Genomic DNA, 20,940 nt, shown 5'->3' with positions numbered 1-20,940 from the left:
TTGGTAAGTGACAAAGATCCATTTTAAACTCATCTTGCCTCATCGTATAATGTAATATGGTATAATAGAAACCCCATGATAACTCAGCACATTTTTTTAATAAGTTCATTCTTCACTTTATTTTCCTACAATCATCTGATCACAGTACTAAGGTGAGAGCCAACTTAGTGTTCTGCCCCTGCCTTCAACCATCACCTTTATTTTTTAAACTACTTTATTGAAGTGTAATTTTTATACCATAAAATTCACCCACTTAAGTGTGCTAATTTTATGGTATACCATTGTTTCCAACTTTGCACAGTTTTGTAGCGACAACCATGGTCATTGCCCCATTTACCCAACAAGGACTTCTTGCATTTATAATTTAGCATATTTGATATGAACTCTTCCCTCTTTTCTGACCTGTACCACTTTGTACACAACTCTGTGGAGACATACAGTATTTTATAAAAAATATATTACCCAATATTTTGTGTATCTGTTTCTCCTCCTGGATGATGAACCTCTCGAGGGGTGTTAATCATCATGATATCAGCACTGCCTAGCACACAGTGCCTGGCAACTTAGAGCTCCTTCCCATCACCTCCTGTGACATCAGGAAATTAAGTGACAGTAATCATGGTAGTGATTTCCAGTTCAAGGTGAAGTTTGGTACCTGATTTATACCCACTTCCCTTCTGTGATGTTCAGGCTAGAGGAATATATACATAGAGCAGAGTGCTGAGTGAAATAAAGTCAAGCCTCAGCTCTGTAATGCAAAGTGCAAAGCACCCTCAGAAAGTTCTACTGGAGAATGTGATTGGGACTTCAGCGACCACCAAGCCTGCTGACCCTACCAGCCTAATCCTAGTACAGGCTATGAAATCAAAACTAAAGGAACAGAAGTGAGCTCTGCCCCACTGGGTTCGCCACACAGTAAGGCAAAAGGGATAGAGTATGTTGCCTGATGCTAAAGAAGTTGTGGGGGCAAGCGTAGAGTTCACCTTTTGAGACACTCAAAGGTGGGTCAGTATGGCTACTTAGTTCTGCTTCCTACATGGAGAGGAAAGAACAGGGGTTTCTTCTGCCATACTCCCTCTAGTCTTAATGTATAAGTTCATTCTCATGCTGCTCTAAAGAACTGCCCAAGACTGGGTAATTGTAAAGGAAACAGGTTTAATTGACTCACAATTCTGCATGGGTGGTAAGGCCTCAAGAAACTGAGAATTATAGCAGAAGGGGAAGCTAACATGTCCGTCTTCACATGGTGGCAGGAAGGAGAAGAATGAGAGCTGAGTGAAGAGGAAGTGCCTTATAAAACCATCAGATCTCATGAGAACTTACTATCACAAGTACAGCATGGGGAAAACTGCCACCATGATTCAATTACCTCACACCGGCCACTCCCATGACACATGGGGGTTATGGAACTACAGTTCAAAATGAGATTGGGGTAGGACGCAGCCAAACCTTATCACTTAACAATGTGTGCAGTTTTGTTATTGTGGAGGGTTTGCATGGTGAACTTGTGATACCTGCTCTATATCAGAAACGGGAGGCTTTTTTTTTTTTTTTTTTTTACAGCATTTAGCCTAAACTTAACAGCATCGGTTTCCATTTAGGGTCAATGCTATGGAGACATACAGGATCTCCTGATCTTTCTTGTGGTTATGTATTTATCAACAGAGTTCTACAATCATGGAATTCTAGAACTAGAATGCGTTCAAGACCACAGTCTACTTTCAAGAGCTGTTTTTTGTTTGTTTGTTTGTTTGTTTGTTTTTTAAGTGAATGGGATTCCAGAGACCTTTCTATTCGTCCTGGGCTCCCACTCCCTGGACAGGATTTGCATGACTTGTATTTACTGACTTAGAGCAAGCTTTGAATTTTGCATGTGAGGAGGCTGACACCTAGAGAGATGCTGCAGCTTATTCAGGATCACAGTGAAGTTTATGGAAGAACAAGTACTCAGACATGGTTGTCCCAGTTTTTCTTCCCTAGGGCACATTCCCATCTGCAAAAGTGATAAAATTAATCTGAAGCTGTGGTGAGGTAGCATCTAAGTATATTCATTTCCTATGACTTCCATAACAAAATGCCACAAATTGGCTTAAGAAACAGATTTATCGTCTCATGGTTCTTGATCACTGAAATCAAGGTGAAAATAGGGTTGGTGCCTACTGAAGGCTAGGAGGGGGAGTCTCCTTCATGCCTCTCCCCTTGCTTGTGACAGCTTCAAGGTCTTCCTTTTATATGTGTGTGTCTTTATATCCAGGTTTCTCCCTTTAATAAGGACATCAGTAATATTGGATTAGGCCACACTGTAATGGCCTCATTGTAACTTGATCATCTTATTTCCAAACAAGGTCATATTCATAAGTACTGGGAGTTAGTACTTTAATTTCTCTTGTCGGGACTGAATTAAACTGGTAACACTAAGATTAGAGCAATGAAAGGGAAATGGGCACAGTGGTAGACTAGGATGCTCCAGGCCCTTGTTTTCTCGGGGAAACTCAATAAACAAGTAAGACTGGCTGAAATAACTTCAAATGTGTTCTGGCAATCAAAGATCTACAGCAACCAGACAACCTCACAATCAAGAAAAAGCCACATTCAAAACTGTAGGAAATTTCAAAGCAATTTTACTTCCCCTTACCCAGCTCCCTTCACAGCATGGAATAGCATAGTCCTAAGGAAGCAGCCCAATTACTTATTCCCTCCCTTGGGATGCAAGGAAGAGAGTGGAAGTTGATTACAATATTCTGACCTGTCTGTAGGCGGCCCACATGATGGGTCTCTGTTTTGCCTCAGGCAGGGATCCAAGAGGGCATGGTGGCATAGTTTGGATCTCATACTGGCACAAGCCACAGAAGGCAGTGGTAGATGCCATGGCACCTGATGCTGTACTTTTCCCATTGTATGTTCTTGGCACCTTTCCCCAAAATCCAGTTGACCTTAGCTACTTGGATTTTTTTCTGGGCTTTCTGTTTTTATACCAGTATCATTATGTTTTGATTAGAATAGCTTTATATTGTGCAGTCAAGAAATGATGCTCCAGCTTTGTTTTTTTGCTCAAGATTGCTTTGGCTATTTGGAGTCTTTTCCGGTTTCCTAGAAATTTTAGTATTATTTTTTCTATCCCTTTAAAAAATGACATTGGAATTTGGTTAGTAGGTATATTTTAATAATTATTCTTTCAGTTCATGAACATAGGATATTTTTTCCATTTATTTGTGTCTTTTTGAATTTCTTTTTTCAGTGTTCTATGGGTTTTAGGGTACACATCTTCACCTCCTTGCTTAAATTCATTCCTACTTGTTTTTTTTTTAATGCTTTTGTACATGGGATTTTCTTAATTTTTTTTGCTCGTGTATAAAAATGCTACTAATATTGTGTGTTGATTTTAAAATATAAAAGTTTACTGACTTTAGCAGTTCTAACAGTTGTCGGGAGGGGTAGTTTTTACGGTTTTCTATATATAAGATTATGTCAGCATCACAAACGGTTTTACTTCTTTTTTTTTTTTTTCTTGCCTAATGGCTCTGTCTAGAACTTGCAAAACTATGTTGAACAAAAGTGGTGAGAGTGATCATTCTTGTCTTGTTCTTGATCTTAAAGGAAAGGCATTCCATCTTTGGCTGCTGAGTATGATGTTACCTGTGGCCTTAACAGTGCTGAATTTTTTGTTTTTTGTTTTTTGTTTTTTTGAGATGGAGTCTCACTCTGTCACTCAGGTTTGAGTGCAGTGGCATGATGTCAGCTCATTGCAACCTCCACCTCCCAGGTTGAAGCAGTTCTCTGCCTCAGCCTCCCAAATAGCTGAGATTACAGACATCCGCCACCACAACCAGCTAATTTTTGTATTTTTGGAAGAGATGGGGTTTCACCATCTTGGCCAGGCTGGTCTTGAACTCATGACCTCATGAACCACCTGCTTCAGCCTCCCAAAGTGCTGGGATTAAAGGTGTGAGCCATTGTGCCTGGCCCGATACTGAATCTTAATGGTGATAATAGAATAATTGATTTGAAGAATAGAAATATTTCTTCAGGATTGATTCTGCTCTGTGAAAAGACCTATCATTTTTTATATTTTTATTATGCTATTGGTTGTAGCTATAAATAGTTTTTCATTGTAAAAATAAAATACAGAAATTAGAAACAACTTGCTATCTTTCAGTAGATGAATAGATAAACAAACTGGCATGACCATAAAATGAAATGGTACTCTGCAATAGTAGGGAACAGACTATTGATTCGCATTACAATATGAGTGAATCTTAAATGTATTTTGCCAAATGAAAGAAACTGTTTTATACGCCATTCTGGAAAAGGCAGAACCATAGGAATGGAAGACAGTTGCCAGGAATTGATGCAAGAGAGGAGCTGACCAAAAAGTCGTGTGAGGGAATTTGGGGGGGTGATAAGACTGCTCCGTTTGGCACTGTAGTGGGTACATGACTCTATGCATTATCTAAATCCTTAAATCTGAACATCACAAGAAATGCATTTTCAAAAATGCTTAGTTTTTAAGAAAAGCAGCCAGGATATGATAAACACAAAGTAGAATTCAGACTGTAACAAAGGAATGTGTTTTCCACCTGACCATTGAGATGAGAGTGAGAAAAATAAGAGCTGACTGACCCATAACTTTGGAAAACAGTGTAAGACAAAATAAATATACACAAACACTGTACTCTAGCAGATAAATTCGTTTCTCACATGGGTATAGTCTAGCAATTTTGGAACTCCTTTATATGTTCACTAGGGTTGAACAAATAAATATATTTCTCATGATCATGAGAGCCAGGTTTCTCATTGTTGAAGAAGTACAGATAAGCAAGTGGGGAAGGCTGTAACGAACCTTGTGCTGGCTCAGGTTTGGTGGTGTTAATAAGAATTAGTTGAGATGGATGGATGGATACATAAATATAGTTATATGTATACACATGAGTATACTTATATATGCAGTTATGCATCACTCCATAAAAGTGATATGTTCTAAGAACTGCGTCATCAGGTGATTTCATCATTGTGTGAACAATATGTGTTCTTAACACAAACCTATACGGTATAGCCTACAATGCACTTAAGCTATATGGTATAGCCTGTTGCTCCTAGGCTATAATCCTGTATAGCTTGTTACTGTGCCAAATACTGTAGGCAGTTGTAACATGATGATATTTGTATATCTAAACAGAAAACCAACAGTAAGAAAAAAAATACTAACAAATATGGCATTAAAGATTTTTTTTTAATGGTATACTTGTTTAGAGCATTTTACCATGAATAGAGCTTGCAGAACTGGAAGTTGTTCTGGGTGAGTCAGTGAGTAAGTGAGTGGTGAATGAATTTGAAAGTCTAGGACATTACTACATGCTACTGTAAACTTTATAAAACACTGTACACTTAGGCTACACTAAAAAAAAAAAGCTTTTCTTTAATTATAAATTAATTTCAACATACTGTAACTTTTTTTTTTTTTTTTTTTTTTTGAGATGGAGTTTCACTCTTTTTACCCAGGCTGGAGTGCAATGGCGCGATCTCGGCTCACCGCAACCTCCGCCTCCTGGGTTCAGGAAATTCTCCTGCCTCAGCCTCCTGAGTAGCTGGGATTACAGGCATGCACCACCATGCCCAGCTAATTTTTTGTATTTTTAGTAGAGACGAGGTTTCACCATGTTGACCAGGATGGTCTCGATCTCTTGACCTCGTGATCCACCCACCTCGGCCTCCCAAAGTGTTGGGATTACAGGCGTCAGCCACCGCGCCCGGCCATACTGTAACTTTTTTACTTCATAGACTTGTTAATTTTTTAACTTTTTCGTAATAACAGCTTAACACACATTGTACAGCTATACAGAAACATTTTCTTTATATCTTCATTTTATGTGTTTTTCTATTTTTGAAATTTTGCCTTTTTTACTTTTAAAAACTTTTTTGTTAAAAATTAGAACACACTGGATTTTATAGGCTAAGAGTTTAAATAATAAAAATAATTAGAACACAAATGAACACACTAGGGTAGGCCTACACAAGGTCAGAATCATCAATATCACTGTCTTCATCTCATATATTGTCCCACTGAAATGTCTTCAGGGGCAATAACATATATAAAGCTGTCTTCTCCTATTATAACAAAGCCTTTTTATTTGATTTGATTTTACTTTAAGTTATGGGATGCATGTGCAGAACATGTAGGTTTGTTACATAGGTATACATGTGTCACAGTGGCTTGCTGCACCTATCAACCTGTCATCTAAGTTTTAAGACCCGCATGCGTTAGGTATTTTTCCTAATGCTCTCCCTCCCCTTCAACCCAACCCTCAACAGGCCCCGGTATGTGATATTCCCCTCCCTATGTCCAAATGTTCTAATTGTTCAACTCCCACTTATGAGTGAGAACATGTGGTGTTCGGTTTTCTGTTTCTCTGTTAGTTTGCTAAGTATGATTTCCAGCTTCATCCATGTTCCTGCAGAGAATGTGAACTCATTCTTTTTAATGGCTGCATAGTATTCCATGGTACATATGTGCCACATTTTCTTTATCTAGTCTCTCACTGGTCAGCATTTGGGTTGGATCCAAGTCATTGCGATTGTAAATAGTGCAAAGCCTTCTTTTGGAACACCTCCTGAAAGACCTGCTTTTACAGTTAACCTGTTTTACAGTTAACTTTTTTTTTAATAAATAGAAGTAGGATACTCTAACAATGAAAAGCCTATTGTAGTAAATACTAGACAATGGGATTTTTTTTGGCTGCATTATAGTCTTACAGGACCATGGTTGTGTATTGTATGCTGTCCATCATTGACCATAACATTGTTATATGGTACATGACTCTATCTCCCTAGTGTTGTCTACTGAGAGGACCCTAAAGCATGAGCACACCTAGCCCCTAGATTTGGTTTGTAAATACTATTCTCCAGTAAGAAGAACCAAGACTCCTTGGGGAAGTAGTTGATTTCAGGGCCAAGACAAGTAAAATTTAACATGAGCTTCGAGACATTTTGTGGTACCTGAAAGTAAAGAAGTACATTAGAAGATGAGGCATGTTCACAGGACATAGGGGCACACCTTATTATAATACCCAATGGCCAAAGCTGGAACAATGTGAGCAACAAATTAAATAACAATAATATTTTATTATAATCTAAAGAATAAAACAAGTATCCACATGTCCATACATACAGAAGAATTTCAATTAATAATGTAGAATAAATGAGGGAACCATTAAAACACCATAATAATAGTTGTTGCAAGAGCCCTAATGAATGTTAAAGTTACTGGGTAAAGGAGAATTAGAATATTTGCATATTTACAAGGTATCTCCCCCAAAACACTTACAAAGCTAAATAGTAACTTTACAGTAGAGAAACATATGGGATACTAACTTAAATTATAACCAGTAATAAAACTTGTCCCCTGGATCTAATGCATTGAGAAGGGTATATCATCTATGTGGAATCTTTCCCCAAAAATGCATAACCTCAATCCAGTCATGAGAAAACATCAAAAAAAAAAACAAAACTAAACTCAGAAGATTCCACAAGATAACTGATCAGTACTCTTCAAAGTGTCAGGGTCGTAAAGGACAAGGAAAGACTGAGGAACTGATGTGAACTGGAAGACATGATGACAAAATGCACTGTGGGATCATGGATAGGATTCTAGACTAGAAAAAAAAAAAGATAAACTGGTGAAATCCAAATAAAGCCAAGTTTAATTCATAGTGTTGAACTTATATTAATTTTTTAGTTTTGAAACTTTGTACTATAGTTATTAATATATGTTAACATTTGGAGAATGCTGGGCATAGGGGAATTCTGTCCTTCACAAATCGAAACTTCTTTCAAAGTAACAGTAAAATATTAATTTTTTTGTGAGAATCCAATTTTGTTTTCACATATCTCACAATTACTGATAAAATACCAATAAAGAAAAAAGGGCTATTTTTCTCAGATCACCATCGTTATCAAGCAGTTTCAGTTCTGTGACATATTTAAAATATGTTTTGGTTATTGGCAAACTATGAATCTGACAAAGGTCTAATATCCAGCATCTATAAGAAACTTAAACAATTCAAGCAAAAAAAAACCAGCCCCACTAAAAGAGTGGGCAAAGGACATGAGCAGACTCTTCTCAAAATATACAAATGGCCAATAAATATATGAAAAAATACCCAAAATTACTAATCGTTGGAGAAGTACAAATCAAAATCGCAATTTGATACCATCTCACACCAGTTAGAATGACTGTTATTAAAAATAATAACAACAGATGCTGGTGAGGCTGCAAAGAAAAGGGAAAACTTATACATCATTGGTGAGAATGTAAATTAGTCCAGCTACTGTGGAAAGCAGTTTTTAAGTAATTTATTAGAATATGTAAAAAAGAACTACCATTCAACCCCACAATCACATTACTGGTTATGTATCTAAAGGAAAATAAAATTCCATTCCACCGAAAAAAAACCGCATTCAGAAAGAACTACTGTTCAACCCCACAATCCCATTACTGGTTATGTATCCAAATGAAAATAAAATTCTATTCCACCAAAAAAACCCACATTCACTCATATGTTTATTGCAGACCTATTCACAATAGCAAAATCATGGAATTAAACTAGGTGCCTTCAATGGTGAATTGGATAGAGAAAATGTGGTACATAAACACCATGAAATACTATGCAGCTATAGAAAAAGAATGAAATCATGTCTTTTGCAGCAATGAGGATGCAGCTGGAGGCCATTATTCTAAGTCAATTAATTTAGGAACAGAAAACCAAATACTGCACCTTCTCACTTGTAAGCAGAAGCTAAACATTGAGTACACATGGACATAAAGGTGGGAACAATAGACGCTGGGGACTACTTTTATGGTGGTTGAGAAAGTAGCAGCTGTGACATGCCAAAGCACTGGGCATGGCACCCCATTCTAATTCATAATAGCTTTGCAAGGGGTTTTAATATTAGGGACTAGACTGGTTATTTGGGAGATATTGTTTACTATTATCCATTGGGCTCACTCTAACACTTTTGCTGTTTTCTGTTTACCTAGTTCTATGCTAGACCCTGTAGAAATACATAAGTCAAAATCATGATTCCTGCCAACAAAATCCCACTTGTTTGAAAGAAGACAAACATAAAAGCATTGTAATGGATGAAAAGACAAGATTTTAGAGATTTTATGATCCTATATTTATTATCTCTTCATTAGCAAATCTGGCATTGGATATTTATTTAAACTCATTTATTTCCTTATCGGTAATAGAGGATATTAATATCAGTCTTATAAAACATTACCATGATCATTAATACCTGGCACATAGATATTTAACAAATAGTGGCTATTATAATGGTGGTAGTTATAAAAAGTGATAGACCATTGGAATACAACGTAGTTTTTTGTGTTAAGTAATGTTTTTCTTTGAATATTATGGTAGGTGCTTGACTTAGTCTTTGTGCTTTCTCCCTTTTAGAGATGATGAAGAGAAAAAAAAGTCTCCCTCAGAAGGTACTGATGAGAAAGCTAATGGAACACATCCAAAGACCATCAGTCGTATTGGAAGTACAACCAACCCATTTTTGGACATTCCTCATGATCCAAATGCTGCTGTGTACAAAAGTGGATTCTTGGCTCGGAAAATCCATGCAGATATGGATGGAAAGAAGAGTAAGCATCGTGTTATCATTTTCCATTTCATTTATTTCATCTTTATGCTCAAAATTTAAAGTGAATTTATCTGAAAGTCAAGGATGAAGAAAATTATGTTTATCTATAGACATATTATTGAAATTTGATAAAGCCTCTAACCCTAAATTAAATATCCAGTGTGGCACTTGATCTTCTCTAAGCAGAATCATAGAACGTTAGAAATGGAAAACGTATTACAATTTATTCATTTTCTAGCCTTTCATTCATTTTTTTAGTCATGGCTTCTACAAATAATACTGACTACCTACTGTACCAGGCACCAGAAATATAGTGGTAAGCATGATGGACAAGGTTACTGTCTTCATGAAGTTTATATTTCTGGTGGTAGAGGGAAAGGTTAAATTTGCAGAGCATAGAAACATTAATGGTATAAAATCCCAGAGACAAAGGTGGAGGGAGGGAATTCATATCCAGCACATATGTGGAATGACTGACCTTTAATTAGGTGGACAGGTAAGATGTAGGAGAGCATTATATAATTATTTTGGGGAAATCGAAGACTTCTGATATCTCTGTGAAGTATGAAACATGATTATCTTGATAGATGATGATGTTAGGAGTTTGAGAGGAATGAAGCATGCTTATATAGTTAGAATAATCTTTGCAAAGTGAAGTGGCAATTTGATATAGTTGAACAGAGTAAGGTAAGATGACGTGTTGCTCAGAATTATCTTTGGGGTGAAGAGATGAATAGTCCCATCTCTATCGGTAGCTGGATCTTTTTCCTTAATGTGTTAGCATATTCTATTAGCTTGCAGTTGAGAGAAACATTGCAGTGCAGTGGCTTTGACATGGACTTAGCAATGATGAACAAATTTCTTAATGTTCCCAAGATCTTTAAGACTCCACCCACCATATTTTCTGTGCATCTTGTTACTAGGTTACTAGACTACTTAATTTTATTTCACAACATTGTGTCAGAGTTCATATAGTTGTAAGTGACAGCAAGTCACTCTATGTTAGGAAAAGGGCACACCTGAAAATGAAAATGGACTGTCACCAAGATGTACACTTCATTTGTCTCTCTGCATGATTTTGTGTGTCAGCATTATTCTTTGGAATGAGGTCCTTTATATGTGGTTATTAGCAGCACTATAGATCATGTGTTTAATTTTGACACTGAAGAGGATTCTTATTCTTCCCTAACTTCTAACTTAGTCTGTTCCAGGACAGGAGTCTGACTTGTATCACTGATAGGATGGAATATTATGATTGACAGCCCCCACTTGCTTGCAATGGCAAGAGGAATGAAATACTTGCCTCAGAGAATGGGAGTTCTTGGCACACAAAGTATTACATACCCATTTATTTCTTTCCAGTGTGCACACACACCCTTCTTCATATGTTGAATAATGCTTTTGCCAAACATTGCAGTTTTTCTTTTACAACCACAAATATACCGTCTCTCTGTAACGTACCTGTCCTGCTGCAACTTCTGTCTCCAAGGCTAAGATTTATTGATTGTGTTCATTCCCATCAGTCAGGTATGGATGGCACTTCAATCTATAGGCTAAGTGAAAAGTATGAAAATACAGTTGTCCCTTAATATCTATAGGGGATTTATTCCAGGATCTCTCACAGGTACCAAAATCCAAGGACACTCAAGTTCCTGATATAAAATGGCATAGTATTTGCATATAACTGATGCATATCCTCCCATATACTTTAAACTATCTCTGGATTACTTATAAAATCTAATACTATGGAAATAGTTGTCATGTTTTATTCTTTGGGGAATAATGACAAAGAAAAATATCTGTACACATTCAGTGCAGACAAAATTTTGGAGGAAATATTTTCCATACACCATTGGTTAAATCCACAGATGCAGAACCCACAGACATGGAGGGCCAACTGTATCTTACATAATTCACATGAAGTACTAGAGAAAAAAAAATGAATAATTCCAGTTCAAGAAAAGGCAAAAAGAAGTATAACAGCTGTCACTTACTCAGAGTATATACTAAATCCTGCTAGACAAGGATACCAAAGTTAACCCATGCAAGCATCTTTTTATTGAATCACTTTATAGCAATGGGTTGACTTAATTTGGTTAATTTATTCCAAAGTCCCCAGATTCTACTGATGACATTTTGTCTGTCCATTTTTTCCCTGGACCAAGTAGCCCAGGAAATCTCCTCTATTGGAGGATTCTCCTGGTAGAAGCTCTTCTCCCTCAGAAGTCTAGTACATATGAACATAGATTCAGAACCTGAGGATTGCTTAGCAGTACCTGAGGATTGCTTAGCAGTTGAGACATCACAAACACCTTGTTGAGAATTTCTGGTTGGTTAAGGAAGTTTTAAGCATCATGGGGCTTTGTCTTTGTAGCAATTTAGGAAATTCTTCCTGTTTTCCAAAGGAAACTGCCTCTGCTTGTCTTTCTCTGTTCCTCCCTCAGAAATAAGGGGAAAATATATGGGTCAGTTGAGTCAATGCCCATTTCCAGGCTTTTTTCCTGTCAGTTGCTTTGTCAGTGGAAGACTTCTAACCTCTGTTTTTCATGGCGCTATCAGGAGGAGCCTGGAGGTTTCAGCTGCCTTTAATTCCTCAGGCTTTTCCTGGATATCCCCATTCCAATTTCCCATGGTTTCCAAATCACATTAATGTTGGCAGATAATTCAGCCTTATAATATAGAATGTGCATGATATCTAATAATTTACAGAAACTAAAATTCACCAATTTAGAGTATATAGTTTGAGTTTTTTAAAATGTATACAGTTATATAAACATCAACACAATTAAGATAAATAACATTTCCATTACCCAAAAAAGTTTAATTCTACTTTTTACAGTAATTGCTTCTTCTCTTACTACCAGCCTATGACAGTTGTAGCAGACAATTATCTGCTTTTTGGCTCTATACTTATGCCTTTTCTAAAATTGCAATAAATGGAATCATAGGACTGTTTTGTGACTGGCTTCATTCACTTAGTGTTACTCTTTGCAGATTTGTGTATAGTGTTAGGCGTTGTGTGAATTATGTTTCTCTCTTCTTATTGCTTAATAAGTATTTCACTATTTGGATATCCCACAGTTTACTGATTCATCAGCTGAACATTTAGATTGTTTCCAGTATTAAGCTATTATAAATAAAGCCACTATGGACTTTCATGTACAATTTTTTTTTACATATACATATGTTTTCATTTCTTTTCAGAAGTTACCTAACAGTAAACAAGTAAGATTGCTGCACCATATGCTAAATATACGTTTAACTTTATAAGAAATTTCCAAAGTTTTATGCCATTTTGCATCCCTTACACCTAATGTATATTGTGTCTTCTTGATGTTTGACATTTTTGTCATGAAATGATGTTCTTCACCCCTGGTTATATTTCTTATTTTAAAGTCTACTTTCTCTAATATTAATATAGCCACTTTAGTTTCCTTTTTAGTTATTGCATGTTCTACAAATTTTTTTTCTAGCTTTATTTTGTTAATTTATGATTGTATCTTTAAAATTGCTTTCTGTTATATGGAATATTGGTGTGTCTTGCTTTTTATTCTAAATCATATTATCTGTCTTTTAATTAGAGTGCTTATGCCATTTATATTTATAGTAGTTATTGGTATAGTTGACTTTAAATCTGCTGTCTTACTACTGGTTTTTATTTATGCCATCTGTTTTTCTCCTTTCTTGTGTAGAATTGTCTTTTGTGTGTGATTCTGTTTTTTGTCACTATTGGCCTATTTGCTGTACTTCTTTATTTTAGTGTTTGCTGCAAGGTTTACAGCATTTTTAACTTGTCACAGTTCACTTTCAAATTGTACTGCTTCATATATAGTTTGAGGCCCTTATATCAGGTTAATTCTCCTTATCACTTCCTAGCCTTTGTGATGTTGTCCTGTATTTTAATTTTATGTTCTAAAACTTACAGTAGTTCATTGTTAATATTTTTGCTTTAAACAGAAACCTTTCTTTACTTTTACCCCCACATATCCGCTGTCAGGAATTTTTGCATGTTTTATCAGTATGAAAATATTTTCACCTTAATTTTAGAAATTTATATTCACTGGGTACAGAATTCTTTAGCAAGTTCTTCTTTTTTTTCCTTTCAGTACTTTAAAGATAATGTTTCATTTTTCCCTGCCCTGCAGGATTTCAGACAAAAAAGCCTGCTATCATTCTTATCTTTGTTCCTCTGTACCTAAGATGGCTTTTTCCCCTGTCTATGAATGCTTTGAAGACTTCTCTATCTCTAGTTTTCATCTATTTTATTATGAGATGCCTTAGTGTGATTTTCTTTGTGTTTTCCTTATTTGGTGTTTTTGGGGTTCTTGGATGTATAGATTCATTTGTTTTTCAGCCATTATTTATTAAAGCACCCACTCCTCTTATGGGACTTGTTTCCTGTATGATACTCATTGCTATCTGAAGGGTTTACTGAAGCTCTTTCTAATATTGTTAACTCTTTGTCCTTTCATTACTTGATTTTGATAATTTTTATTCATCATTTACTTCATTTTTCATTTCATTAACAGCATGTTTATCTTTGAAGTTCAACTGCAATCTATTTTATATCCTTCATTTCTCTCCTCATCAGGTTGGTGTTTTTTTTTAATGTCCTTGAATATATTTTTTCTGTTTGTAATTGCATTTTTAAGGTCCTTCTCTTTGATTCCCTTGCTTTCTGTCATTTCTGCAACTGTTGCATTAATTTTTTTTCTGCTGGCTTTAGTCATAGTTTTTTTTTTTTTTTTACCTTTTTCTTTGCATTTCTTGTAATTTTTATTTGAGTGCCAGACATTGTGAATTTTCCATTTTTCAGGTGCTGCTTTTAGTTGTATTCATTTAAAAAAAAAAGTGGATTTTCTCCTGGTGTGCAGGTGGTAAGTAACTTGTAGATTAACTGAACTCTTTAGAGGCTTGCTTTTATCCTTTGTTCTGGTGGATCCAGAGCAGTCTTTATGCTGGGATTTATTTATTTCCACTAATAAGGCATTCTTACTCTTCTTCAGCCTCTTTCCAATGCACCATGTATTACAAAGTCTATCCACTCTGGCCAATGAAAACATAAACTCTTCTTAGCCATGTGTGAGCTCTTGAAATTGTTCATCCAACTACATTATTTTTCTTATGCCTTGAGTTATTTCTTTTCACTTGTGCTAAGATGGATGCTACAGCCAAGATCAGAGGATTCCTCTGCAGGTCTAAAGAGCTATCTGTTTTTGTAATTCTCTCCTCTCTTTTACCGGGCTTTACAAATTCTAGCCCTCTGAGCATCACTACACTGCTTTTTTATCTCCTCAACTCAGCATGACTCCCAGGCTCTGTTTAGGTACCTTCTTCCACTATTGGAACTGAGACACTTTCTGTAAGCAGTAAGCTAGTCTTACCTCATTTGTTTCTTTCTTTTCAGAATCATAATCCAGTGTTGTCTGTTTTGAAATTTCTAAAAACTTCTGTTTTATATACATTTAAAGACTTTTTTTAAGTTATTATAGTAGAGCAGTTTCTGTAGCAGTTACTGTTTCATGGGCATAAGTAGAACTAAGCTGATTTATGATCCCTTTTGTTAAGAAATGTCTTTTCAGTCACTTCCTGCTTTAAGACCTTAATATTTACTGAGCTATGAAATATAAGGAATTCTAAGCATTCAGGTAAAAGCAAACTGTTTAGTTATATACTTGGAGGTGCAGAAAAGGTTTTGTTTCCTTCCTGTCTAATCTTCTCTTCCCCTCAACCTCATTTGTTGAATTTTCAGTCATGTTTGGCTAAATGGGTTTATCGAAGTGTTCAGTTTCTGCTCCTTCTTGGAAATCTACCAGAATGCCTCAATTGTTTCTGAGTGTTTTTGCCTTCCTCTTTTGAGAGATGGTCACTATAAATAAATTAGAGAAATGTTTTATGGTAATGACTTATAGATAACCTGCTATGAAACACATCACTTTTTATTTACATTACATAGGAAAACATTAAAACACCAGGGGAACTTTCCTGGAATAGGAGCTCCAAATAATTCTGAGAATATTGCATGCTGCTTTTTGGACATAAAAAGTAAATATTTATTTTCTAAGTACTTATTTTGGTTAAACATGTTCACTATACCTAGATCTGTATTACATTTGTACATACATGTAAACACCAAGTGCTCTGATAACAAATATTACAAAAAGTGTTTAATAAGTGAAGACTTGAATCAAAGCTGTATGGAAAGATTATTCTCTCTTAAATGCTGATAAACTTGACTCAAAGGGACCATTTATTTTACTCAAGATTTGGTGTCTTTTTTTTTTTAATTAACTCTAAAGATTCAGTTTGCCAGATTGCATCCATAATAATAATATTTTTAAACCTTAAAGGTTTTCTTTATTTTTTGCCTTTTAAGGTTATGCTCAATGCAGAAATTCTGCCTCTAGGAGACAAATTGTTGTACCTCTCTTAGCAGTACATATGTTTACCAAGACCTATTAAATCTGACATTAAGGCAAAGCTTTGAAAAGTTAAATTTGGAAAACAAAATGCATCTACTGGATTTTGTCAGATAGATTAAAAAATAAAATTCAGTATAAGCCTTTAGTTTTCTCAATCTGATATAAGATACATGTGAAAATCAAGAAAGGGACTGGAAACAAGGTACCCAAAATATAAATCATCTATATTATAATAATGGTGATAATTAAATGATTGCTAAATATTAGAGCTTTATCCTAAGCATTTCATGCATTAATTCATTTAATCTTTGTACTATAAAGCAGATATTATTGTCCCTATTTTATAGATGAAGAGACTTATTTTAAGTATCTTAACCAAGGATTTAGTATAGAATAATAGTATATCTGGTGGAACAAAAATCTGATTATACAAAACTAATTGTAGCATATTGTTAAAAGCAATTCCAATGAGAAAATATGCTTATAGAATGTTTAAATTCTGCATTTTTTTGTGACTTGGGACAGTTTGTCACTGTGTAGCATGTATTTAGATAACTAGAGGTCTCAAGCTAGGGGCATTGAAGTTTGAACATTTCTTTTACTTGACCAATGTAGTGCTTTGTAAACATTGAATTGGATAGACATAGGCATTTTCTGCTTGACCATAGTTTTCACAGCTCCCTGTAGCCTTATACCAAACCTCCTCATACATTAATCAAGGGGGAGAAGTACAGTAGTGCTATGTTGACATTTTTCCAGATAACAAGACATAGTTTAGGATGATGGATTCAAAAAGAGAATCCAGAAACAGCAGCCTCCAGTGTTTATAAAAATTTGATGTATGATATAGAAAGTAAGAAAGTAAGTCAGATAATTGGAAGCAAAAATGCTTCTGTAATTTATGCTGAGAATGTGTGTGTGTGTGTGTGTGTGTGTGCATGTGTGTATTCCCCCACCTCATTTTTAGCACAAAAATCAGTTTCAGATAGATTAATGACAAAAATTTGAGAAACAAGGTTCAAGGATTTTTAGAAGAACATGTGGGACAATAACTATGACCTTTGGGTAGAAAGTGAATTCTTAAGATTTACAAAAACAGCTGGGTACAGTGGCTCATGCCTGTAATCCCAGTACTTTTGGAGGCCAAGACAGGATGGTCACTTGAGAATAGGAATTCAAAACCAGACTGGGAAACATGGCAAGACCTTGTCTCTACATGTGCATACATATATATTTACAAAAACAGTAAAAGAAAATATTGATACACATAATTACACTAAAAGTAAAGACTTTATATTAAAATTGTGTATAAAAATAGAAGATAATCCACAGGTTAATAGAAGATATTTGTAGCATATTACTAATAAAGGACTAGGATCCATGATAATATTTATAAAGAAATTTTAAATTCATTAGAAAAAAGACAACTCAGTAGAAAAATGGGCAAAAACTTGAAGAGGCCCTGCTCAGAAAACAAAACTCAGATGATCAGCACATATATGAAGACATATTCAGCCTTATTGATAATCAAAGATATTCACTAAACATATAGTGAAATGTCATTTCACATGTTACCTTAACCAAAATTAAAAGAATACCAAATGTTGGCAAGGGTTTGGAGCAATGGGCTCTCTTCTACCCTCCAAAAGTATTAGTGGTATCATTTGTATTTTGGAAAGCAGTTGGCAGTAATAAAATTAGAAATGTTTATTCTTACATCTCAGTCGTGTGTGTGTGTGTGTGTGTGCGTGTGTGTGTCTACAAAACTCTTTAATTTTACAGAAGTCATGTTTATAGCAACATTATAATAGCTCAAAAATTTTTAAACTTAAATGTCCATTAATAAGAGATTGAATGGATTTTGTATATCCATATAATTGAATACTATGTAACAGTAAAAAGGAAGGAACTAGAGTTCCATATATCAACATGGGTGAATCTCACCAATGGTAATCTTGAATGAAAAAAGCAGCTTGCAGAAGAATCTGCTCATAAGATAACATTTGAAAGCATGCAAAACAATACTGTTTTAGTAAGAATACATTCATAGCCGGGCGCAGTGGCTCAAGCCTGTAATCCCAGCACTTTGGGAGGCCGAGGCAGGTGGATCACAAGGTCAAGAGATCGAGACCATCCTGGTCAACATGGTGAAACCCTGTCTCGACTAAAAATACAAAAAAAAAAAATTAGCTGGGCATGGTGGCACATGTCTGTAATCCCAGCTATTCAGGAGACTGAGGCAGGAGAATTGCCTGAATCCAGGAGGCAGAGGTTGCGGTCAGCCGAGATCGCACCATTGCACTCCAGCCTGGGTAACAAGAGCAAAACTCCACCTCAAGAAAAAAACAAAAAGGAATACATTCATATATTGAAATCATTAATTATAGAATGGTTCTTACTTCTGGAAAGGAGAATAACAGGCAGTCAGTGGAAAGTACCCAGTGGTTTAACTATATTGATAGTATGTATTTTTTACATTTGGTGGTGATACATGCATACCTACTACATTATTCTTGATAACCTTTTGAAGTCTTACATGTTTTACAATAATTTTTTTTTTTTTTTTTTTGAGATGAGATCTCACTCAGTAACCCAGGCTGGAGTACAGTGGTACATGTTATCATAGCTCACTGCAGCCTCAAACATCTGGGCTCAAGCAGTCCTCCCACCTCAGCCATCCAAGAAGCTGAGACTACAGACATGTACCACCATGCCCAGCTATTTTTTTTTCCTTTTTCCTTTTTTTTGTGTGTGTGTGGAGATGTGGGGTGGTCTCACTATATTGCCCAGACTGGTCTTGAACTCTTGGCCTCAAGCAGTCCTCCTGCCTTGGCCTCCCAAAGTGCTGGGATTACAGGCATAAGCCACCACTCCTGGCCTATAAAAATATTTTTTATACTCAGTAGAACATCGGATTGCATGGAAAATTTAGAAATATATAAGGGTGTTTTTCTTAAAATCTGCACAGGGAAAATAACTATTAGAAAGCCCAGTAAGCAAAAATTAGTAGCAAGAGCAAACATGACCAGGCAGGATGGCTCATACCTGTAATGTCAGCATTTTGGAAGGCTAAGGCAGGAGAATTGCTTGAGCCCAGGAGTTTGAGACCAGCCTGGACCATATGGTTAAAGCCCATCTCTACAAAAAAGTGTTTAAATAAAAATTGAAAAGAAAAAATGTCTTTGTGATCGCCATCATTACAGCATAGTTAATAATTTTAAATCTTAGCATAATAGAATTTTGGTTATTACAGATTTAATTGTGGTACACATTAAGATATAAATATTGTACAATTTGACCCTGTAAGAGTACAGATGATAGAAGGTGGGAAGCAAAACTGGATAGAACTAAGAGGGAGCAGGGAGCAAGATCCGTTAAGTTCTTCTTACGGAGAGGAAGTGGGAAGATGCTGCCTATAATAAGGAAACGGAATAATGTCAATTATTATTTGTCAAATAAATATGTAAGAAAGTGGCAACTATGTGAGGTAAAAGATATATCAATTAGCTTGATCGTGATAATTATTTCACAATTCATGTATATATCAAAACTTCAATTTGTCAATAACACCTTACTAAAGCTGGGGAAAAATGTTTCACTAAAATCATGACACTAATATTATGCTCCATAAAACTACAGAGGTAATCAATACAGATACAAATAAAAGCTATATAAGTGTATTGGGAAAACGGAATGGGATAGGTAAGTTTGTTAAATTCTCATCTATCACAGCAGAAAACAGAGTGTGTCTACAAGCTTTTATGGCATAGTGGTAGAAGCATATTGTTTAGGGATATAATGACACTTAACAAGTGGGAGAAGTAGTACAAATGTTCAAAAGTAATTTGTTTTGAAAGGTTTTTTTAGTGTCAGAAAAGAGGAGTTGGGAGGAAATGAATCAAGAGAGGCTAATTGTGTGGACATGTCACTTTAATAACTTTAAAATATTTTAACCACATTCTTTTGTAGATTTTTAAGTCATTGTAAAGCCCTGAGATTAGTTCTGAATTTGAAATACTAAAATATGCTTTGCTGTTTAAGGAGGTGAGAACTATGTGTGCTTCATATTTTCAATCTCATTTTAAATACAGTGGCTATAAGGAGCGCTGTGGAGCACCTTGACGAGGTTGGAGAGGTTCACTCACTTTAGAGGGATTTACACACTTGGCTGTCATCAAAAGTTTAGAAAATTTAGTCTCACATGTCAAATTTGAGAAAGTAGATGCTATTCTGAGTCATACATTCTGAAAATAGTTTATAATGGTAATACAGGCAGAATTCTTTGCTATTGTGTAACATTGAGAACAACGACACTATAATTAAGAGATAATAAAAGTGGAATTTTTTTTCCATAAGACAGTTGTCTCCTCCTGTTAGAGAGCCAAGCAATTATTTTCAAACTAGGCTAAGGTTTTCCCTGCCCTTCGCACTTGGCTGTTCTCTGGCAGCAGGGTGTGTGACGGAGCAGTGGAGCATTTTAAGATGTTAATACAAGGCTGGTCAAATAGCAGCAGTGTGAGGGAAGCATGTGAATGTGCAGGAGCACTTTGTCACATGACACTCTAGTTTTGATGGAATCGTAACTGTTTTAGATAGGAAATACCCCATTCACAATTCAAAATTTTGACTAAAAGATGAAGTTCTAGGTTTTTACGTTCCATATTGATGGCTCGTGTCTTTAAAATCCGTGCTTTCCAGCAATAAAGTTGGTTAAAAGAGGTCCCCCCCACATCATTCTCCTCAGAAGCAAAACTGGTTTTGTTTTTGTTTTTGTTTTTGTTTTTGAGACAGTATCTCACTCTGTTGCCCAGGCTGGGGTGCAATGGTGTGATCTCAGCTCACTGTAACCTCCACCTCTCGGGTTCAAGCA

General features: G+C 35.7%; 1 protein-coding gene across 10 annotated transcripts in view; it reads left to right on the top strand.

The window, feature by feature from the left end:
* The window catches only part of PSD3 (pleckstrin and Sec7 domain containing 3), a 682,522-nt gene that overhangs the window by 579,703 nt on the left and 81,879 nt on the right, over positions 1 to 20,940 (top strand). For all 10 annotated transcript variants that reach the window (XM_074384015.1, XM_074384005.1, XM_074384006.1 and 7 more), the window contains one exon: positions 9,456 to 9,649. In XM_074384015.1, coding sequence (XP_074240116.1) covers positions 9,456 to 9,649 — 194 coding nt within the window. The remainder of the gene's footprint in view (positions 1 to 9,455; positions 9,650 to 20,940) is intronic.

This window comes from Saimiri boliviensis, chromosome 13, assembly GCF_048565385.1.
Source record: "Saimiri boliviensis isolate mSaiBol1 chromosome 13, mSaiBol1.pri, whole genome shotgun sequence".
NCBI classification, from domain to species: domain Eukaryota; kingdom Metazoa; phylum Chordata; class Mammalia; order Primates; family Cebidae; genus Saimiri; species Saimiri boliviensis.
The sequence above is the reverse complement of the archived record's forward strand: the minus strand, read 5'-3'. Positions and strand labels throughout refer to the sequence as shown.